The sequence below is a fragment of the Coloeus monedula genome, assembly GCF_965178545.1.
Source record: "Coloeus monedula genome assembly, chromosome: 32".
NCBI classification, from domain to species: Eukaryota; Metazoa; Chordata; class Aves; order Passeriformes; family Corvidae; genus Coloeus; species Coloeus monedula.
In genome coordinates, this window is record NC_138812.1 from 1,068,948 (window position 1) to 1,092,147 (window position 23,200).

General features: G+C 55.0%; 1 protein-coding gene across 2 annotated transcripts; it reads right to left on the minus strand.

The window, feature by feature from the left end:
* Positions 1-1,954: 1,954 nt before the first annotated feature.
* RABGGTA (Rab geranylgeranyltransferase subunit alpha) lies at positions 1,955-22,931 on the minus strand. 2 transcript variants are annotated; one of them, XM_082299501.1, is made up of 17 exons: positions 22,891-22,931; positions 22,707-22,740; positions 20,009-20,107; positions 17,391-17,506; positions 15,943-16,109; positions 14,435-14,629; positions 13,146-13,229; positions 12,980-13,062; positions 11,522-11,623; positions 11,313-11,409; positions 11,183-11,234; positions 11,014-11,102; positions 6,279-6,367; positions 5,179-5,283; positions 3,817-3,930; positions 2,671-2,758; positions 1,955-2,230 (listed from the first exon to the last, which is right to left on the minus strand). In XM_082299501.1, exons 2-17 carry the CDS (start codon positions 22,707-22,709, stop codon positions 2,082-2,084), a joined length of 1,632 nt encoding a protein of 543 aa, XP_082155627.1. In that variant the 5' UTR covers positions 22,710-22,740; positions 22,891-22,931; the 3' UTR covers positions 1,955-2,081. The 2 variants fall into 2 exon arrangements, with proteins under 2 accessions (XP_082155627.1, XP_082155626.1); XM_082299500.1 differs by having other exon boundaries at positions 17,391-17,509.
* Between the last annotated feature and the right edge of the window lie 269 nt (positions 22,932-23,200).

Genomic DNA, 23,200 nt, shown 5'->3' on the forward strand with positions numbered 1-23,200 from the left:
GGGGGTCCCTATGGGTTGAAGGAATGGCTCACTATGTGGCAGGGGGGTCCCTATAGGGTAATTCAATGGCTCACAATGTGGCAGGGGGTGCCTATAGGGTAATTTAATGGCTCACAATCTGACAGGGGGGTCGGGGGGTCCCTATAGGGTAATTCAATGGCTCACAATCTGGCAGGGGGGTCCCTATGGGTTGAATGAATGGCTCACCATATGGCAGGGGGGTCCCTATAGGGTAGTTTAATGGCTCATTATGTGGCAGGGGGGTCCCTATGGGTTGAATGAATGGCTCACTATGTGGCAGGGGGCTCTCTATAGGGTGAAATATGGCTCACAATCTGGCAGGGGGGTCCCTATAGGGTAATTCAATGGCTCACAATCTGGCAGGGGGGTCCCTATGGGTTGAATGAATGGCTCACCATATGGCAGGGGGGTCCCTATAGGGTAGTTTAATGGCTCATTATGTGGCAGGGGGGTCCCTATGGGTTGAATGAATGGCTCACTATGTGGCAGGGGGCTCTCTATAGGGTGAATATGGCTCACAATCTGGCAGGGGGGTCCCTATAAGGCGAGCCAATGGCTCACAATCTGGCAGGGGGGTCCCTATAAAGTAATTTAATGGCTCACAATCTGGCAGGGGGGTCCCTATGGGTTGAAGCAATGGCTCACTATGTGGCAGGGGGGGTCCCTATAGGGTAGTTTAATGGCTCATTATGTGGCAGGGAGGTCCCTATAGGGTAATAAAATGGATCACTATGTGGCAGGGGGCTCTCTATAGGGTGAAATAATGGCTCAAAATCTGGCAGGGGGTCCTTATAGGCTGAACTGATGGCTCACAATCTGGCAGGGGGGTCCCTATAGGGTAATTCAGTGGCTCACAATCTGGCAGGGGGTCGCTGTGGGTTGAATGAATGGCTCACAATCTGGCAGGGGGTCGCTGTGGGTTGAATGAATGGCTCACAATCTGGCAGGGGGGTCTCTATAGGGTAATTCAATGGCTCACAATGTGGCAGGGGGGTCCCTATAGGGTAAGTCAGTGGCTCACTATGTGGCAGGGGGGTCCCTGTGGGTTGAATGAATGGCTCACAATCTGGCAGAGGGGTCCCTATAGCATAATCAATGGCTCACAATCTGGCAGGGGGGCAGCTATAGGGTAATTCAATGGCTCACAATCTGGCAGGGGGTTCCCTACGGGCTGAACCTGTGGATCACAATCTGGCAGGGCGGCCCCGCGGGAGGGGGGGAGGGGCGGTGGGGGATGCCACGGCCGGGGCTGGGCCGCGGCTCACTATTTGGCAACGCTTGACTCACTATTTGGCAACTCCCCACGCCCGGCGCCGGGCCGCGGCTCACTATTTGGCAAGGGCCTCGCCCTAGGGCTGGGCCATGGCTCACTATTTGGCAGTGACGCATTTTCCCCCCACCCCAAACCGCCCCTCCCCCACTTCCCGGACGGGTCCGGCCGCTGCCCCTCCCCCACCCCCCCCCCAAAATAAAAACCGCAGGGGCACCCCCGCCCCTCCCCCACCCCCGCCCCGCCCGCGGTGGCGCAACCGGAGCGGCGGTTTGGGGTTGGGATGAGGCAACTGGGAAGGACTGGGAGGCACTGGGAGGGGCGGCGAGGGCACTGGGAGGCACTGGGAGGGGACTGGAATGTGCTGGGAGGCGCTGGGGGGGGGGGCTGGGAGGGACTGGGACATACTGGGAGGGACTGGGAGACACGGGAGTAACTGGAGTGGACTGAGGGGCAACTGGGAGAAACTGGGAGGGGACTGGGAGGGGACTGAGAGGGGACTGGGAGAGCACTGGGAGGGCACCGGGGGTAACTGGGAGGGACTGGGAGGGCACTGGAAGGGCACTGGGGGGTAACTGGGAGAAACTGGGAGGGACTGGGATGGACTGGGAGGCCACTGGGAGGCAGTGGGGGGTAACTGGGACAAACTGGGAGAGACTGGGGAGCATCACTTTATTGAATCCCGGAAGTGCCGAACCCGGAAGTGCCGAACCCGGAAGTGCTTCCACCATGACCACGAAGGGGCGTGGTTAACCCGGACGGGGGGCGTGGCCTCCCGATGAGCAGCCAATCAGCTGAAGGTGACGTCAACGCGCGGGAGGAGCTGGGCCAGGAGGGCGGGGCCGTCGGGGGCGGAGCTCAGCGGGGTCCCGGCCAATCCCAGCCGGGCCAGGCGGGGCCAGGCAGCCAATGGGGACAGAGCGGGGGCGTGGCCAAGCGCTGGGGGCGTGGCCAGTCAGGACACGCCCACTGCGGCCTCAGACACGCCTCCAGTCCGGACCAGTCCAAACCAGTACGGACCAGTCCCCTCCCAGTATAAACCAGTAACGTCTGTACCCTCCGCCGTCCCTCCCAGTCCCCTCCCAGTCTCTCCCAGTCCATCCCAATCCCCTCCCAGTCCCTCCCAGTCTCTCCCAGTCCCTCCCAGTTCATCCCAGTCCATCCCAGTTCCCTCCCAGTCTCTCCCAATCCCCTCCCAGTCCCTCCCAGTTCATCCCAGTCCCCTCCCAGTCCCCTCCCAGTTCATCCCAGTCCCCTCCCAGTCCATCCCAGTCCCCTCCCAGTCCATCCCAGTCCCTCCCAATCCCCTCCCAGTTCCATCCCAGTCCCCTCCCAGTTCCCTCCCAGTCCCTCCCAGTCCATCCCAGTCCCCCCCGTACGGTTCCGGTCCAGCCGCAGCAGCTGCAGGCGGGGGAGGGGCGGGGCCGGGCCCAGTTCCGAGATCCGGTTATCGGAGAGATCCAGTTCCTGCGGGGAACTGGTGAGACTGGGAGGGACTGGGGGGAACTGGGGGGGACTGGGAGGGGATTGGGAGGGACTGGGAGGGACTGGGATGGACTGGGAGGGACTGGGAGGGAACTGGGAGGGACTGGGAGGGAACTGGGAGGGACTGGGAGGGGATTGGGGGGGACTGGGAGGGGATTGGGGGGGACTGGGAGGGGACTGGGAGGGTCTCTGGTCAAACTGGGAGCACTGGGAGGGGTCACCGGTGTTACTGGGAGCACTGGAAAGCTGAACTGGGAGCACTGGGATGGGTCACCGGTGTTACTGGGAGCACTGGAAAGCTGAACTGGGAGCACTGGGATGGGTCACTGGTGTTACTGGGAGCACTGGGAAGCTGAACTGGGAGCACTGGGAGGGGTCGCTGGTGTCAGCAGGACGGGGTTCACGTGTTACTGGTGTTACTGGGAGCATTGGGAAGGGTCCCTGGTGTTACTGGGAGTACTGGAAAGCTGAACTGGGAGCACTGGGATGGGTCACTGGTGTTACTGGGAGCACTGGGAGGGGTCCGTGGTGATACTGGGAGCACTGGAAAGCTGAAGTGGGAGCACTGGGAGGGGTCACTGGTGATACTGGGAGCACTGGGAGGGGTCCCTGGTGTAACTGGGAGCACTGGGACACTGAACTGGGAGCACTGGGAGGGCTCTCTCACCCATACTGGGAGCACTGGGAGGAGTCCCTGGTGTAACTGGGAGCACTGGGATGCTGAACTGGGAGCACTGGGAGGGCTTCCTCGCCCATACTGGGAGCACTGGGAGGGGTCCCTGGTGTAACTGGGAGCACTGGGACGCTGAACTGGGAGCACTGGGAGGGCTCCCTCACCCATACTGGGAGCACTGGGAAGCTGAACTGGGAGCACTGGGACGGCTCCCCGGTGTTAGCAGGACGGGGCTCACGCGTCACTGGTGGAACTGGGAGCACTGGGAAGCTGAACTGGGAGCACTGGGAGGGCTCCCCGGTCCCTCCCGGTCTCTACTGGTCTATACTGGTTTATACTGGTTTATACTGGTCCATACTGGGCTCACCTGCAGCCTCCGCAGCGCCCCCAGCCCCGGCGGCAGCGCCCCCAGGCCGTTGCCGGGCAGCTCCAGGCGGGTGAGCAGCGCCAGGCGCTCGGCCAGGGGCAGCGAGGTCAGCTCCTGCACCAGTACAAACCAGTATGAACCAGTACGGACCAGTAGGAACCAGTACGGACCAGGAGAGAGCGGGGGGAACGGAAAAAACCCCGCCCAAAAGGCTTTAAAGCCCCAAACCAGTATAAACCAGTACGGACCAGTAAGGCCGGCCACTCCAAGCCCATCGCAAAAGGTGTCAAAGCTGTCCCAGTATAAACCAGTATAAACCAGTACAAACCAGTAGGAACAGAAAAACCTCGCCCAAAAGCATTTTAAGCCCCAAACCAGTATAAACCAGTATAAACCAGTATAAACCAATAACCTCTAAAGTGCCTCTCAGTCCCTCCCAAGCCTTCCCAAGCCCCTCCCAGTATAAACCAGTACAAACCAGTATGAACCAGTAACCCCCAAAATCCCTCCCAGTGCCTCCCAAGCCCTCCCAAACCCCTCCCAGTATAAACCAGTATAAACCAGTAACCTCCAAAATCCCTCCCAGTGCCTCCCAAACCTCTCCCAGTACAAACCAGTATAAACCAGTAACCCCCAAAATCTCTCCCAGTGCCTCCCAAGCCCTCCCAAACCCCTCCCAGTATAAACCAGTATAAACCAGTAACCTCCAAAATCCCTCCCAGTGCCTCCCAAACCTCTCCCAGTACAAACCAGTATAAACCAGTAACCCCCAAAATCCCTCCCAGTGCCTCCCAAGCCCTCCCAAACCCCTCCCAGTATAAACCAGTACAAACCAGTATGAACCAGTAACCCCCAAAATCCCTCCCAGTGCCTCCCAAGCCCTCCCAAACCCCTCCCAGTATAAACCAGTATAAACCAGTAACCTCCAAAATCCCTCCCAGTGCCTCCCAAACCTCTCCCAGTACAAACCAGTATGAACCAGTAACCCCCAAAATCCCTCCCAGTGCCTCCCAAGCCCTCCCAAACCCCTCCCAGTATAAACCAGTACAAACCAGTAACCCCCCAAACCCCTCCGGAAGCCCTCAAACCCCTCCAATCCCTCTCCCAGTCTAAACCAGTAACCCCAACCCCCCTCCCAGTATAAACCAGTAACCCCCAATCCCTCTCCCAGTCCAAACCAGTCCAAACCAGTATAACCCAGTAAACCCCCAAATCCCTCCCAGCAGCTCCCAAACTTCCCTAAGCCCCTCCCAGTCCAAACCAGTCCAAACCAGTAATCCCCAAACCACCTCCCGCTCACCCCTGATCCCTCTCCCAGTCCAAACCAGTATAAACCAGTATAAACCACTATAACCCAGTTACCTTCCCGGGCAGGCTGAGCCCCTCCCCCGCTCCCAGGACGGCCAGCGCGGCCTCGAAGCGGGACCGGACGTCGGCCACGAAGCCGGAGCGCAGCGGGTCAGCGTCCTGCGGGGACCAGTATAAACCAGTATAAACCAGTACAAACCAGTATGGACCAGTATGGACCAGTAGGAACGGAAAAAACCCCGCCCAAAAGGCTTTAAAGCCCCAAACCAGTATAAACCAGTATGGACCAGTAAGGCTGGCCACGCCAAACCCATCGTAAAAGGTGTCAAAGCTGTCCCAGTAGAAACCAGTATGAACCAGTACAAACCAGTACACACCAGTACAAACCAGTAGGAACGGAAAAACCCCGCCCAAAAGGCTTTAAAGCCCCAAACCAGTATAAACCAGTATGAACCAGTATAAACCAGTAACCCCCAAAATCCTTCCCAGTACCTTCAAACACCCCCAAAACCCCTCCCAGTATAAACCAGTATAAACCAGTAACCCCAATATCCCTCCCTAAGGGACCCCAAACCCCTCCCAGTATAAACCAGTATAAACCAGTATAAACCAGTAACCCCAATATCCCTCCCTAGGAGTCGCCAAACCCCTCCCAGTATAAACCAGTATAAACCAGTATAAACCAGTAACCCCAATATCCCTCCCTAAGGGACCCCAAACCCCTCCCAGTACAAACCAGTATAAACCAGTATAAACCAGTAACCCCCAAACTCCCTCCTAGGGTCCCCAAACCCCTCCCAGTATAAACCAGTATAAACCACTACAAACCAGTAACCCCCAAAACCCTTCCCAGTGCTTCCCAAAAGCCCCCCAAGCCCTCCCAGTATAAACCAGTACAAACCAGTACGAACCAGTAACCCCCAAAATCCCTCCCTAGGAGTCGCCAAGCCCCTCCCAGTATAAACCAGTACAAACCAGTACGAACCAGTAACCCCCAAAATCCCTCCCAATGACTCCCAACCCCCCCCAAACCCCTCCCAGTCCAAACCAGTACAAACCAGTAACCCCCAAACCCCCTCCCGCTCATCCCCCAAGCCCTCCCAGTGCAAACCAGTATAAACCAGTATAAACCAGTATAAACCAGTGGCGCTCACCTGCAGGCTCCGGAGGTGCTGGCGGATTTCCTGGGCGTGGCCCCGCGGCTCCAGCGCCGCCAGCAGCAGCGCCAGGGTCAGCAGGCAGCCTGCCCAGTACAGACCAGTACAAACCAGTAAGAACCAGTATGAACCAGTCTAAACCAGTTTAAACCAGTTTAAGGCAGTTTAAAGCGGGTTAAACCAGTATAAACCAGTATAAACCGGTATAAACTGGTAGAGTGGAGTGGTGTCTCCCGGTTCAACCCAGCCCCTAGACCAGTATAAACCAGTTTAAACCAGTACAAACCAGTATGAACCAGTATAAACCAGTTTGAGGCAGTTTCAACCAGTATAAACCAGCACAAACCAGTATGGACCAGTATAAACTGGTAAAGAGTGGAGCTGTGTCTCCCAGTTCAACCCAGCCCCTAGACCAGTATAAACCAGTATGAACCAGTATAAACCAGTATAAACCAGTATAAACCAGTTCCCCTCAAAAACCTCTCCCAGGGATTCCTAAACCCAAACCCAGTATAAACCAGTATAAACCAGTACGAACCAGCAGCCCCAAATCCATCCCAAAAGGGCCCAAACCCCTCCCAGTACGAACCAGCACAAACCAGTACAAACCAGTACAAACCAGTACAAACCAGTTTAAGGCAGTTTCAACCAGTTTAAACCAGTATAAACCAGTATGAACCAGTAAGCCCAGCACCCCCAAATCCACCCCAAAAAGAGCCCAAACCTCTCCCAGTATGAACCAGTACAAACCAGTACGAACCAGTACGAACCAGTTAAAGGCAGTTTCAACCAGTTTAAACCAGTATAAACCAGTATGAACCAGCATAAACTGGTAAGGAGTGGAGTTGTGTCTCCCAGTTCAACCCAGCCCCTAGACCAGTATAAACCAGTACGAACCAGTATAAACCAGTACGAACCAGTAAAAATTCCGTTTTTTAGAGTTTTTTGGGGTTTTTTGAGGTTTTTGGGGATTTTGGGGATTTTTGGGGCAGTTTGGGGGGATTTGTGGATTTTTGGGGTTTTTGGGGGGGCATTTTGAGGATTTTTTGGGGATTTTTAGGGGAATTTTGGGGCATTTTGGGGTTTTTTGAGCATTTTTGGGTTTTTTAGAGGTTTTTTGGGTTTTGGGGTTTTTTGGGTTTTTTTGAGATTTTTGGGGCAGTTTTGGGGGATTTGGGTTTTTGAGGGGATTTTTGGGGTTTTGGGGGGGAGTTTTGGGGAAGTTTGGGGCATTTTGGGGTTTTTCGGGTTTTTTGGGGGAATTGGGGTTTTTTGGGGGATTTTGAGGATTTTTTGAAGATTTTGGTTTTTGGGCTGGATTTGGCGTTTTGGGGTTTTGGGTTTTTTTGGGGGGATTTTTGGGGGGATTTGGGGCATTTTGGGGCATTTTGGGTGGTTTTTTTTGTTTTTTGGGGATTTTTGGGGCAGTTTGGGGGAATTTGGGTTTTTGGGGGGATTTTTTGGGGGGATTTTGGGGATTTTTTGAGGTTTTTGGGGATTGTTTGATTTACGGGGGAATTTTGGGGAAGTTTGGGGCATTTTGGGGTTTTTTTGAGGTTTTTTGGGGTTTGGGGTTTTGGGGATTTTTGGGCAGTTTTGGGGGGTTTTGGGGGTGAATTTTTGAGGGGATTTTGGGGATTTTTTGAGATTTTTGGGGATTTTTTTTGGATTTTTGGGGCATTTTGGGGTTTTTGGAGATTTTTGGGGTTTTGGGGATTTTTGGGGCAGTTTTGGCGGGATTTGGGATTTTTGGGGGAATTTTGGGGGGTTTGGGGTTTTTGGGGGGGATTTTGGGGAAGTTTGGGGCATTTCTGGGGTTTTGGGGGATTTTTGGGGTTTGGGGGTTTTTTGGTTTTTTTGGGGATTTTTTTGGTTTTTGGGGATTTTTGGGTTTTTGGGGGATTTTTGGGGCAGTTTTGGGGATTTGGGGTTTTTGGGGGGGATTTTTCAGGGGGATTTTGGGGTTTTTGGGGTATTTTGGGCTGGGTTTGGCGTTTTTGGTTTTTTTTGTTTTTTGGGGGGGTTTTGGGGTGATTTGGGGGAAAATTTGGAATTTTTTTGAGGTTTTGGGATTTTTTTGAGGTTTTTGGGGGATTTTTGGGGGTGGATTTGGAGGGATTTGGGTTCTTTGGGGGGATTTTGGGGAAGTTTGGGGGAATTTGGGGATTTTTGGGGTTTTTTGGAGATTTTCGGGGGTTTTTGAAGTGGATTTCGGGATTTTTGGGGCAGTTTGGGGGATTTTGGTGGTTTTGGGGGATTTTTGGGTTTTTTTGGAGGTTTTTAGGGGGTTTTGGGGTGGATTTGGCATTTTGGGGGGTTTGGGGGGAATTTTGGGGGGGATTTTGGGGATTTTGGGCGTTTTGGGGGCTTTTGAGGGGATTTGGGGAATTTTGGGGGATTTTTTGGGAACTTTTGGGGGGATTTTGGGTTTGGGGGGGGGTTGGGGGGTTTTTTGGAGGGTTTTGGGGTTTTTTGGGGTGGATTTGGGGATTTTGGGGCTTTTGGGGAAGTTTGGGGGAGTTTTGGGTGGGTTTTGGGTGGGTTTGGGGATTTTTGGGGTTTTTTTGAGGTTTTGGGGTTTTGAGGGTGGTTTGGGGGGATTTGGGGCTTTTTGGGGGTTTTTTGAGGTTTTTGGGGCGGTTTTGGGGGGTTTTGGGGTGATTTTGGGGTTTTGCAGGATTTGGGGGGATTTTTGGGGCAGTTTGGGGGGGATTTGGATTTTGGGGGGATTTTTTTGGGGAATTTTGGGGGGATTTGGGGAAGTTTGGGGCATTTTGGGGTTTTGGGGTTTTTTGGAGGTTTTTGGGGATTTTTGGGGCAGTTTTGGGGGAATTTGGGTTTTGGGGGGAATTTTTCGGGGGATTTTGGGGATTTTTGGGGGTTTTTGGTTTTTTTGGGGGCTTTTAGGGGTGATTTTGGGGGAGTTTGGGGATTTTTTTTTGAGGTTTTGGGGGATTTGGGGGGTTTGGGGGATTATTTTTGAGGGAATTTCAGGAGTTTTGGGGGATTTTTAGGGCAGTTTTGGATTTTTCGGGGGATTTTGGGGTTTTGGGGAATTTCTGGGGTTTTTTGAGGTTTTTTTTGAGGTTTTGGGGGATTTTTGGAGGGGATTTTGGGGCATTTTGGGGTTTTTTGGGCATTTTGGGGTTTTTTAGAGGTTTTTTGGGTTTTGGGGTTTTTTGGGCTTTTTTGAGATTTTTGGGGCAGTTTTGGGGGATTTGGGTTTTTGAGGGGATTTTTGGGGTTTTTTGGGGGAGTTTTGGGGAAGTTTGGGGCATTTTGGGGTTTTTCGGGTTTTTTGGGGGAATTGGGGGGTTTGGAGGGATTTTGAGGATTTTTTGAAGATTCTGGGGTTTTTTTGGGCTGGATTTGGCGTTTTGGGGGTTTTGGGGTTTTTTGGGGGGATTTTTGGGGGGATTTGGGGCATTTTGGGGGATTTTGGGGTTTTTTTTGTTTTTTGGGGATTTTTGGGTTTTTTTGGGGATTTTTGGGGCAGTTTGGGGGAATTTGGGTTTTTGGGGGGATTTTGGGGGGGGATTTTGGGGATTTTTTGAGGTTTTTGGGGATTTTTCGGGGGGATTTTTGGGGTTTTATGGAGGTTTTTTGGGGTTTTTCAGGGGTGTTTTTTAGGGTTTTTTTGGAACTTTTTTGGGGGGTCTTTTTTTGGTTTTTGGGGTTTTTTCAGGGGAGGTTTGGGGTTTTTTTGAGCTTTTTTAGGCGCTTTTTAATTGTTTTTTGGGGGTTTTTGGGGGGTGTTTTTTAGGTTTTTTGGAGCTTTTTTGGGTGGGTTTTTTTGGTTTTTTGGGGTTTTTTCGGGGGGGTTGGGGTTTTTTTTGAGCTTTTTTGGCTGGGGTTTTTTGGGGGCTTTTTTGGGTTTTTTTGGGGGGGGTTGGGGTTTTTTTTTTCTTTTTTTTGGTTTTTCGGGGGCAGCTTTTGGGGGTTTTTGGGGGGTGGGGCTTTTTGGGTTTTGGGGTTTTTTCGAGCTTTTTAGGCGGGTTTTTTTTGGTTTTTGTGGTTTTTTTGAGCTCTTTTGGGGCTTTTTTTCTTTTCTTTGGGTTTCTTGGGGTTCTTTGGGTGGCTTTTTTTTTGGTCTTGGGGTTTTTTTTGTTTTTTGGGGTTTTTTGGGCAGTTTTTTGGGGCCTTTTTTGGTTTTTGGGTTTGAGCTTTTTTTTTGTTTTGGGGGGGTTTTGGGGGGGTTTCGAGCATTTTTGGGCAGTTTTTTTTTGGTTTTGGGGGGTTCTTTTGGCTTTTGGGGTTTTTGGGCTTTTTTAGTTTTTTGGAGGTTTTGGGGGGGGTGTTTTCGAGCATTTTTGGGTGGGTTTTTTTTGGTTTTTGGGGGTTTTTTTTGAGCTTTTTTTGGGCCATTTTTGGGGCTTTTTTTTTGGGGGGGGTTTTTTAGGTAGTCTTTTTTTCCTTTTTGGGGTTTTTGCAGGGGGGTTTCGAGAATTTTTGAGCTTTTTTTTTTCATTTTTTGGGGTTTTTTGGGTGGGTTTTTTTTGGTTTCTTCAGGGTTTTTTTGAGCTTTTTTAGGGCCTTTTTTTTCATTTTTGGGGTTTTTTTGGGTGGGTTTTTTTTTGGTTTCTTGAGGGTTTTCTTGAGCTTTTTTGGGGCCTTTTTTTTTCATTTTTTCAGGCTTTTTGGGCTTTTTTTTTTTTCCCTTTTTTTGGCCTTTTCCAGGGCTTCCTCAGCCCTTCCCAGGAACTCCAGGGGGGTTTTTGTTCCCGGCTCTCACCGCGGCTCTGCGGCTCCAGCTCCAGCAGCTCCCGGCACATCCGGACCTGCTCCCGCAGCACCGGCGCCTCGGCCACGCCCAGCTCGGGCCTGGGGGCGGGGCTTGGTCACAAAGGGGCGGGGCTCGCCCAGAAAGGGGCGTGGTTTGCCCAAAAGGGGGCGTGGCTCACCAGAACAGCTCCCGCTCCACGATTGGCTCCTGCCACCAGGCCTCGGCCTCACCTGGCGAAAAAGGGCGTGGCCAGGTGAGGAGTGGGCGTGGCCCGAAGTGGGCGGGGCCGAGGGTGGGCGTGGCCTCACCTGGCTGCAGCGTCACCTGGCGAGGGGTGGGGTCGGGCGCCCAGGTGACCCCCAGGTGGGCGGGGCGGTCGCTGGGCGGGGCAGGGAGGTCGCAGAGCTGATGTCACCCGTCAAGGTGTGCCAGGTAGGCGCTGGCCACGCCCAGCTCCCCCCCAAAGCCACGCCCAGCCCGGCCCCGCCCTCCTTCCTTCCTTCCCAAGGGAGGATACCCAGGTGTGGCTGGGGCGTGGCCGCCCCTCCCCCGAGCGCCACGCCCCGTCCAGGGTGGAGCCATCCAGTGTCGCCGTCAGCTCCGGGCACTCCGGGTTCACCTGTGGGATTAAAAGGAACAACATTTGGGGCGTTTTCCCACCAGAATTTGGGAGTTTCCAGCCGTCAAGTGGACATTTTTTAGATCCAAATATTTGGGGCATCAGGTCTACCCATTGAAAGGCCTGGGGAACTTTTTCGACATCAGATCTACCAATTAAAGGCAATGGGGATTTGGGGACATCAGGTCTACCCATTACAATAAACAGGTCGTACAGGACATCAGGTCTACCCATTGTCGCCAATGGAAGAGAAAGGACACCAGGTCTACCCATTGTCGCCAATGGCAGAAAAAGGACATCAGGTCTACCCGTTGGCGAAAATGGAAGAAGAAGGTTACCAGGTCTATCCATTACCGACAATGGAAGGAAAAGGACATCAGATCTATCCATTGGCGACAATGGAAAAAAAAGGACACCAGATCTACCCATTGATGACAACGGAAGAAAAAGGACATCAAGTCTACCCATTGGCGACAATGAAAAGGGCCATCAAATCCACCTATTGGCGACAATAGAATTAAAAGGACACCAGGTCTACCCATTGGCGACAATGGAGGAGAAAAGGACATCAGGTCTACCCACTAAAGGAAACGGAACGCATGGGACATCAAGTCTACCCGATGGAGACGAAGGGAAAATCGGGTCGACCTATTGAAAACCACAACAGGGATTAATGGGACATCATGTCTACCCCTTAAAGTCAATGGGGACTTTGGGACACCAAGTCTCTCCATTAATAGAGCTTGATTGGAAAGGGTTACTGGTTAAACTGGGAGCACTGGGAAGGGCTAAGGAGGAGCACTGGGGGAGGAAGTGGAAGCACTGGGGGGAACTGGAAGCATCGCAAGGGAGGAAAGGACAAACTGGGAGTACTGGGAGCGGGTTACTAAGAGCACTGGGAGAGGCTAAGTGGGGGCACTGCGGTTACTGGGAGCACTAGGAGGGGGGAACTGGGAGCACTGGGGCATTACTGGAAGCACTTGGAGAGGTTAGTGGGGTTTAATGGAGATAATCAAGACACCAGGTCTACCTGTTAAAGTTAATAGGGATAATTGGGACACCAAGTCTACCCATTAAAGACAATAGACCTTGTTGGGACATCAGGTCTACCCATTAAAGACAATGGGATAAATAAGACACCAGGTCTACCCTTCGAGGCCAATGGAGATTGCTGGGACACCAGGTCTACCTATTAAAGTCAATGGGGACACAGGACCACCAGTCTGTGGGGGAACCCCAAGGATTTTTGGGGGGCCCCTCAGGGCTTTTGGGGGTATCCCGGTGTTCCAGGGGTACCCAGGTGTAAGGGGGGCGATCCATTGAATTTTGGGGGGGGATCCAGGCGTCCTGACTCACCCTGACGGGGCGGGAGAAGATGACGGCCAACGACGCGTCCTCCCGGTCGACGTAGACACAGATGATCCTCGGTGGTGGGGGGGCTGTTGGGGGGCACCCCAACATTCAGGGGGCACCCCGGAAATGCAGGTGAAGGACCCAGGTGTGGCAGGGAACCCTGAGTTACCTCGGGAGAGGATGCAGCGCAGGTACACCCAAGCGCTTTGGTCCGTGGGGTCAGTGAAGACGGCGTTCTGCACCAGCTCCAGCTCTGGGGGTGGAAAAAAGGGGGCACCCCAGTATCTCAGGGGGGCAGCCAAGGGTCTGGCAGGGACACCCCAATATCTGAGGGGAGCACCCAGGTGTGTGGGAGTTCAGGTCTACCCCGTAAAGTCAATGGGGACACTGGGTTGGGGGGACCCCAGGGGTTTTAAGGGTGGTTTTGGGAAATGTGGTGACCCCTAATGTGTCCCCACAGGGGTTTGGGGTGGCCCCAGGAGTCCAGGGAGTGACCCCAAAGTCAGATTTATCCATTAAAGCCAACGGGGAATTTAAGGACACCAGGTCTACCCACCAGTAACAACATGGATTTACTATCGGGCCTACCTACTAACAATAAATGGGACACCAGGTCTACCCATTGATGGCAAAGGGGATTTTGGGATATCAGGTCTACCCATTCCGGGCAATGAGCTATTTGGGCCATCAAGTCAACCCATTCACGACTATGGAGACAACAGGTCTACCCGTAAACGGCAATGGGGAATTATCGGGAGAACAGGTCTACCCATTAGCGGCAATGGGAACTTTGGTACACCAGGTCTACCCATTAAAGGTAGTGGGAATTTTGGGACACCAGGTCTACCCGTGAACGGCAACGAGAATTTGGGATTAACACGTCTACCCATTAAAGGCAATAGTAGCTTAGGGGCACCAGGTCTACCTGTTAACGAGCAGGACCATTGGGACATCAGGTCTACCCACTGACTGCAATGGGAATTTTGGGACACCAGGTGTACCCCTTCACGAAAATGAGAATTTCGGGACACCAGGTCTACACGTTTACGAAAATGAGAATTTTGGGACACCAAGTCTACCCATTGACGGCGGTGGGAATTTTTTTGGGGGGCACCAGGTCTACCCATTGACGGCAATGAGAATTTTGGGACAACAGGTCTATCTATTGGCTGCAATGGGAACTTTGAGACACCAGGTCTACCCATTGACGGCAACGGGAAATTTGAGACACCAGGTCTACCCATTGACGGCAATAGGATTTTGGGGACACCAGGTCTACCCATTGTCGGCAATGGGACTTTTGGGACACCAGGTCTACCCGTTAAACCCAACGGAGCACAACCCCCCTCTGCGGCTTCAGGCAAGAGGTTGGAAAAAATTTGGGGATTCGCGCAAAATTTGGGGAATTTTTTGGGATTCGCGCAAGATTTCGGGAATTTTCGGTGGGAATTCTCTCACCTTCCTTCAGCCTTTCGGGGGGCAGCGCCCCTGCCTCGCCCTTCCCGGAATTCCTGGCGGGCGCCAGGAGCCGCAGGCGGTGGTGCCAAGCGGAGAAGTTGGAGAAGTCGCGGCTCAGCAGGGCCCCGGCGAAGGCCAGCTCAGCCTCGGGGTCCTGCCCGGCCGCCAGCGCCCGCCGGTGCTCCCAGGCGTGGACTGGGAGGGCACCAGTATAAACCAGTAAGCACTGGGAGCCACCCCCGAGCCCCTGAGGCCCGTGGCAGCAGCTCCCAGTATAAACCAGTAAGGGTTGATGCGGCCAAACCCGTTCCCAGTGCGGTCTAGGGGCTCCCAGTGCGGTCTTGGGGATCCCAGGTTTATACTGGGAGGGCACCAGTATAAACCAGTAAGCGCTGGGAGTCACCCGTGAGGGCTGTGGCAGCAGCTCCCAGTATAAACCAGTAAGCCCAGTATCCACAAAATTTGCTCCCATTGGCTCCCAGCCATCCCTGAGCTCCCTCCCAGTATAACCCAGTATCCCCCAGTACAACCCAGTAGTTCCCAAGTCCCCGCCCAGTATACCCCAGTATACCCCAGTATCACCCACCACCACCAGCACCCCATCCCAATATAAACCAGTATAACCAGTACACACAGTGCCCGGTCCTCCTGGCCAGCAGGGGGCGCTCACACCCCCCCCCCGCTCCCTCTCCCAGTATAACCCAGTATAACCCAGTGACCCCCAGCACCCCATCCCAGGGCCTCCCAGTATACCCCAGTATCACCCACCACCACCAGCACCCCATCCCAATATAAACCAGTACAAACCAGTATAACCAGTACATGCAGTGCCCAGTCCTCCCAGCCAGCAGGGGGCGCTCACACCCCCCCCCCGCTCCCTCTCCCAGTATAACCCAGTACAATCCAGTGTAACCCAGTGACCCCCCAGCGCCCCATCCCAGTATAAACCAGTACAAACCAGTATAACCCAGTCTGACTCAATGTCAGCTCCCAGGTCCTCCCAGCCAGCAGGGGGCACTCACACACCCCCCCCGCTCCCTCTCCCAGTAGAACCCAGTAGAACCCAGTAAAACCCAGTATAACCCAGTACAATCCAGTGTAACCCAGTGACCCCCAGCGCCCCATCCCAGTATAAACCAGTACAAACCAGTATAACCCAGTCTGACTCAATGTCAGCTCCCAGGTCCTCCCAGCCAGCAGGGGGCGCTCACACCCCCCCCCCAGTGTAACCCAGCATAACCCAGCAACCCCAGCGCTCCACCCCAGTATAAACCAGTACAAACCAGTATCACCCACCACCACCAGCACCCCCTCCCAATATAAACCAGTATAAACCAGTACAACCAGTACACGCAGTGCCCAGTCCTCCCAGCCAGCAGGGGGCGCTCACACCCCCCCCCCGCTCCCTCTCCCAGTACAACCCAGTACAACCCAGCACAACCCAGCGACCCCCAGCGCCCCATCCCAGTATAAACCAGTCTGAACCAGTCTAACCCAGTGGGACTCACAGTTGCGGGGGTCGGCCGCCAGGAGGCGCTCGCACAGCGCCAGGTCCTCCCGGCCAGCAGGGGGCGCCGCGGCGTGGCCCAGCACCCAGCCCCGGTGGTGCCACGCCCCGTAGGACTTGGGGTTCACCCCCAGGCACTGCCCCACGAACGACAGCTCCGACGGGACCCTGGGACCAGTATAAACCAGTATGGACCAGTACAGACCAGTATAAACCAGTACAAACCAGTGTAAGTGGTAAAAACCAGCAAAAACCAGCAAAAACCAGTAAAAACCAGTAAAAACCAGTGTGAGGCAAAGTGGTATAGACCAGTATAAGCAAATAAAAAACAGTATGAACCAGTATGGACCAGTATGGACCAGTATAAACGGTACAAACCAGTACAAACCAGTATAAGTGGTAAAAACCGGTAAAAACCAGTAAAAACCAGTAAAAACCAGTAAAAACCAGTAAAAACCAGTAAAAACCAGTAAAAACCAGTAAAAACCAGTGTGAGGCAAAGTGGTATAGACCAGTATAAGCAAATAAAAAACAGTATGAACCAGTATGGACCAGTATAAACGGTACAAACCAGTACAAACCAGTATAAGTGGTAAAAACCAGCAAAAACCAGCAAAAACCAGTAAAAACCAGTAAAAACCAGTGTGAGGCAAAGTGGTATAGACCAGTATAAGCAAATAAAAACCAGTATGGACCAGTATGGACCGGTATAAACCAGTATCAACCAGTATCAATGGTAAAAACCATACAAACCAGTACAAACCAGTAAAAACCAGTAAAAACCAGTAAAAAGCACTGTGAGGTGAGGCAAAGTGGTATCGACCAGTATAAGCAAATAAAAACCAGTATGGACCAGTATGGACCAGTATGGACCAGTATGGATGGGTATGGACCAGTATAAACCAGTATAAATGGTAAAAACCAGTACAAACCAGTACAAACCAGTATAAACCAGTCTGGACCAATGTAAGTGGCAAAAACCAGTACAAACCAGTTCAGGCCAGTATACACTGGTACAAACCAGTATGGACCAGTATAGACCAGTACAGACCAGTACGCACCAGTACAGACCAGTACGGGCTCTCCCAGTCCCTCCCGGTGCCCCTTTAACCCCTCCCAGTAAAGACCAGCATGGACCAGTATAAACCAGTAGAGACCAGTATAGGCTGGTACAGACCAGTATAGACCAGTACAGACCAGTACAGACCAGTAAAGGCTCTCCCAGTCCCTCCCAGTCCCCCTTTAACCCTTCCCAGCGCCCTCCCAGTCCAAACCAGTCCAAACCAGTCCCCTCCCAGTCCAAACCAGTAACCCCCACCTCCCTTTTAACCCTTCCTTACCCCCTTTAAACCCCTCCCAGTCCAAACCAGTGGCCCCCCGGCGCCCTCCCAGTGCAAACCAGTGCAAACCAGTGCAAACCAGTGCAAACCAGTGCAAACCAGTACGCACCAGTCCCCTCCCAGTGCTCCCAGTGCGCGGCGCCGCAGGTTCCAGCAGGTGCCCACGTCGGGGTTGGCCGCCAGCACCGCGCCCGTGAGGGACAGCACCTGGGCGGGCGGCGCCCCCTGCTGGACGAGAGAATCCCAGTATAAACCAGTATAAACCAGTATAAACCAGTATAAACCAGTATGAACCAGTATGAACCGGTATGAACCACTATAAACCAGTTTATCCCCATTAAATCCCAGTTCTGTTAAGGGACAGCACCTGGGCGGGGGGCGCCCCCTGCTGGGCAGATAAATCCCAGTTCAAACCAGTATAAACCAGTATGAACCGGTATGAACCAGTATAAACCAGTATGAACCGGTATGAACCGGTATGAACCAGTATAAACCAGTTTATCCCCATTAAATCCCAGTTCTGTTAAGGGACAGCATCTGGGCGGGCGGCGCCCCCTGCTGGGTGAGAGAATCCCAGTATGAACCAGTATGAACCAGTATGAACCAGTATGAACCAGTATGAACCAGTTTATCCCCATTAAATCCCAGTTCTGTTAAGGGACAGCACCTGGGCGGGCAGCGCCCCCTGCTGGGCGAGAGAATCCCAGTATAAACCAGTATAAACCAGTATGAACCAGTATAAACCAGTATAAACCAGTATGAACTGGTATGAACCACTATAAACCAGTTTATCCCCATTAAATCCCAGTTCTGTTAAGGGACAGCACCTGGGCGGGGGGCGCCCCCTGCTGGGCAGATAAATCCCAGTTCAAACCAGTATAAACCAGTATAAACCAGTATAAACCAGTATGAACCAGTATGAACTGGTATGAACCACTATAAACCAGTTTATCCCCATTAAATCCCAGTTCTGTTAAGGGACAGCACCTGGGCGGGCAGCGCCCCCTGCTGGGCGAGAGAATCCCAGTATAAACCAGTATAAACCAGTATGAACCAGTATAAACCAGTATGAACCGGTTTATCCCCATTAAATCCCAGTTCCGTCCCAGTAACTCCCAGTTCTGTTAAGGGACAGCACCTGGGCGGGTGGCGCCCCCTGCTGGGCAGATAAATCCCAGTTCAGACCAGTATAAACCAGTATGAACCGGTATAAACCAGGCGCCCCCTCCCAGTTCCCTCCCAGTATAACCCAGTAACCGCCCCCACCCCCCCACCAGGGACTTCCCAGTCCCATCCCAGTAACTCCCAGTTACTCCCAGTTTGTCTCAGTCCCTCCCAGTGCCCACCAGTAACCGCCCAGTAAATTCCCAGTACTTCCCACTCCCTCCCAGTTACATCCCAGTAGCTCCCAGTTTCCCCCCCAGTCCCTCCCAGTATGGCCCAGTATCCCCCCCAGGGACTTCCCAGTTCATCCCAGTAACTTCCAGTGATCTCCCAGTATGGACCAGTGACCCTCCGAGTGCTCCCAGTGTTCCCAGTGCCCTCCCAGTATAAACCAGTAACCCCAAATCCCCTTTAGACTCTGTTTGAACCCAAACCAGTCCAAACCAGTAACCCCCAATCCCCTCCCAGTCCCTCCCAGTTCCCACCCAGTCCCTCCCAGTATAAACCAGTAACCCCAAATACCCTCCCAGTCCTTCCCAGTCCCTCCCAGTATAAACCAGTAACCCTAAATCCCCTTTAGACTCTGTTTAAACCCCTCCCAATCCCTCCCAGTCCAAACCAGTAACCCCCAATCCCCTCCCAGTCCCCTCCCAGTCCCCTCCCAGTATAAACCAGTGACCCCCAATCCCCTCCCAGTATAAACCAGTAACCCTAAATCCCCTCCCAGTATAAACCACTAAACCCCAATCCCCTCCCAGTCCCTCCCAGTCCCCTCCCAGCCCCCTCCCAGTATAAACCAGTAACCCTAAATCCCCTCCCAGTATAAACCAATAACCCCCAATCCCCTCCCAGTCCCTCCCAGTCCAAACCAGTAACCCCAAATCCCCTCCCAGTCCCTCCCAGTTCCCTCCCAATCCCCTCCCAGTATAAACCAGTAACCCCCAATCCCCTCCCAGTCCCCTCCCAGTCCCGTCCCAGTCCCCTCCCAGTCCCTCCCAGTTCCCACCCAGTCCCTCCCAGTATAAACCAGTAACCCCAAATACCCTCCCAGTCCTTCCCAGTCCCTCCCAGTATAAACCAGTAACCCTAAATCCCCTTTAGACTCTGTTTAAACCCCTCCCAATCCCTCCCAGTCCAAACCAGTAACCCCCAATCCCCTCCCAGTCCCCTCCCAATCCCCTCCCAGTATAAACCAGTGACCCCCAATCCCCTCCCAGTATAAACCAGTAACCCTAAATCCCCTCCCAGTATAAACCACTAAACCCCAATCCCCTCCCAGTCCCTCCCAGTCCCCTCCCAGCCCCCTCCCAGTATAAACCAGTAACCCTAAATCCCCTCCCAGTATAAACCAATAACCCCAAATCCCCTCCCAGTCCCTCCCAGTTCCCTCCCAATCCCCTCCCAGTATAAACCAGTAACCCCCAATCCCCTCCCAGTTCCTCCCAGTCCCCTCCCAGTCCCTCCCAGTCCCATCCCAGTCCCCTCCCAGTCTCTCCCAGTCCCTCCCAGTCCAAACCAGTTCCCTCCCAGTCCAAACCAGTCCCTCCCAGTCCAAACCAGTACCCCCAGTAAGGCGTCCATGGCCTCCCGGTAGTGCCTCAGTTTCTCCTCCCGCTGCCGGCGCCGCGCGGAGTCCGGGGGGCGGAGCTTGAGCCGCCCGTGCTGGGAGAGCGAACTGGGATGGACTGGGAGCACTGGGAGGGACTGGGAGGGACTGGGAGCACTGGGAGGGACTGGGAGGGACTGGGAGGGGACTGGGAGGGGACTGGGAGCACTGGGAGGGATTGGGAGGGACTGGGAGGGGATTGGGAGGGACTGGGAGGGGACTGGGAGGGAACTGGGAGGGAACTGGGAGGGAACTGGGAGGGAACTGGGTGGGAACTGGGAAGTTACTGGGTGGTTACTGGTGGGCACTGGGAGTAACTGGGAGGGGACTGGAAATCACTGGTGGAGAACTGGGGGAGGATTGGAGGGGACTGGGCTGAACTGGGAGCACTGGGAGGCACTGGGATGAACTGGGAGGTCACTGGGATGAACTGGGAGGTCACTGGGATGAACTGGGAGGTCACTGGGAAGTCACTGGGATGAACTGGGAGCACTGCGAGGTCACAGGGATGAACTGGGATGAATTGGGAGGTCACTGGGAGGTCATTGGGATGGACTGGGAGGAACTGGGCTGAACTGGGAGGTCACTGGAATGAACTGGGAGGAACTGGAATGAACTGGGAGGTCCCTGGGAGGCCACTGGGCTGAACTGGGAGGTCACTGGAATGAACTGGGCTGAACTGGGAGGGCACTGGGAGGCCACTGGGATGAACTGGGAGGGCACTGGGATGAACTGGGAGGGCACTGGAATGAACTGGGCTGAACTGGGAGGGCACTGGGAGGGGACTGGGATGAACTGGGAGGTCACTGGAATGAACTGGGCTGAACTGGGAGGGCACTGGGATGAACTGGGAGGTCACTGGGCTGAACTGGGCTGAACTGGGAGGGCACTGGGCTGAACTGGGAGGGCACTGGGCTGAACTGGGCTGAACTGGGAGGGCACTGGGCTGAACTGGGAGGGCACTGGGAGCACTGGGGGGGTCACTGGGATGAACTGGGCTGAACTGGGAGGTCACTGGGTTGAACTGGGCTGAACTGGGAGGGCACTGGGCTGAACTGGGAGAGCACTGGGAGGTCACTGGGCTGAACTGGGCTGAACTGGGAGGGCACTGGGAGGGCACTGGGATGAACTGGGATGAACTGGGCTGAACTGGGAGGGCACTGGGATGAACTGGGAGGGCACTGGGAAGACACTGGAATGAACTGGGCTGAACTGGGAGGGCACTGGGAGCACTGGGAGGTCACTGGGATGAACTGGGCTGAACTGGGAGGGCACTGGGAAGACACTGGAATGAACTGGGCTGAACTGGGAGGGCACTGGGAGCACTGGGAGGTCACTGGGATGAACTGGGCTGAACTGGGAGGGCACTGGGATGAACTGGGCTGAACTGGGAGGGCACTGGGATGAACTGGGAGGGCACTGGGGTGAACTGGGCTGAACTGGGAGGGCACTGGGCTGAACTGGGAGGGCACTGGGAGGTCACTGGGCTGAACTGGGCTGAACTGGGAGGGCACTGGGAGCACTGGGGGGTCACTGGGCTGAACTGGGCTGAACTGGGAGGTCACTGGGCTGAACTGGGAGGGCACTGGGCTGAACTGGGAGGGCACTGGGAGGTCACTGGGCTGAACTGGGCTGAACTGGGAGGGCACTGGGCTGAACTGGGAGGGCACTGGGCTGAACTGGGAGGGCACTGGGAGCACTGGGGGGTCACTGGGATGAACTGGGCTGAACTGGGAGGGCACTGGGATGAACTGGGCTGAACTGGGAGGGCACTGGGATGAACTGGGAGGGCACTGGGCTGAACTGGGCTGAACTGGGAGGGCACTGGGATGAACTGGGATGAACTGGGCTGAACTGGGAGGGCACTGGGCTGAACTGGGAGGGCACTGGGAGCACTGGGAGGTCACTGGGATGAACTGGGCTGAACTGGGAGGGCACTGGGAGCACTGGGAGGTCACTGAGATGAACTGGGCTGAACTGGGAGGTCACTGGAATGAACTGGGCTGAACTGGGAGAGCACTGGGATGAACTGGGCTGAACTGGGAGGGCACTGGGCTGAACTGGGAGGGCACTGGGAGCACTGGGGGGTCACTGGGATGAACTGGGCTGAACTGGGAGGGCAGTGGGAGCACTGGGAGGGCACTGGGCTGAACTGGGCTGAACTGGGAGGGCACTGGGCTGAACTGGGAGGGCACTGGGAGCACTGGGGGGTCACTGGAATGAACTGGGCTGAACTGGGAGGGCACTGGGAGGTCACTGGGCTGAACTGGGCTGAACTGGGAGGGCACTGGGAGGTCACTGGGCTGAACTGGGCTGAACTGGGAGGGCACTGGGGTGAACTGGGCTGAACTGGGAGGGCACTGGGCTGAACTGGGAGAGCACTGGGCTGAACTGGGAGGGCACTGGGCTGAACTGGGAGGGCACTGGGCTGAACTGGGCTGAACTGGGCTGAACTGGGAGGGCACTGGGCTGAACTGGGAGGGCACTGGGCTGAACTGGGCTGAACCGGGCTGAACTGGGAGGGCACTGGGGGGTCACTGGGCTGAACTGGGCTGAACTGGGAGGGCACTGGGGGATGGGGGGGGGGGCGCTGTCCGGGCCCGGCCGGTTCCATTCCCGCCGCGGGGGGGGGGGGGAGCGGAGTTGGTCCCTCACCATTTCCTCTGCCGGGCGCGGGGGGATCCGGGACCTGCGGGCGGCACCGCGGCTCAGGGCGGATCCCGGCGGATCCCGGCGGATCCCGGGGCCTTCCCGAGGATCCCGGGGCCTTCCCGAGGATCCCGATCCCGGTGGGACCCCCAACCCCCCCCCCCGCCCCTCCCCCAATCCCGGAACCCACCGGAGCAGCGGCGGCGGCGGCGGCTGAGGGCGGCGCGGGGGCTGCCGGGAATGGCGGCGGCGCCGCGGGGCATGCTGGGATACACCGAGGCAAAAACGCCGAACCCGCGTAGAGGAGCGCGGGGTATGCCGGGATACATCGAGGCGTGCGCGCGGGGCATGCTGGGATACACCGAGGCACAAAACACCGGCCACGCCTTGCGGAGCGCGGGGCATGCTGGGATACATCGAGGCGTGTGCGCGGCGCCATCTTCGGTTTCCTCGGTTTTTCCAGGATCTTTTCCCAAATTCCTCTGTCCAGGGGGCACCCA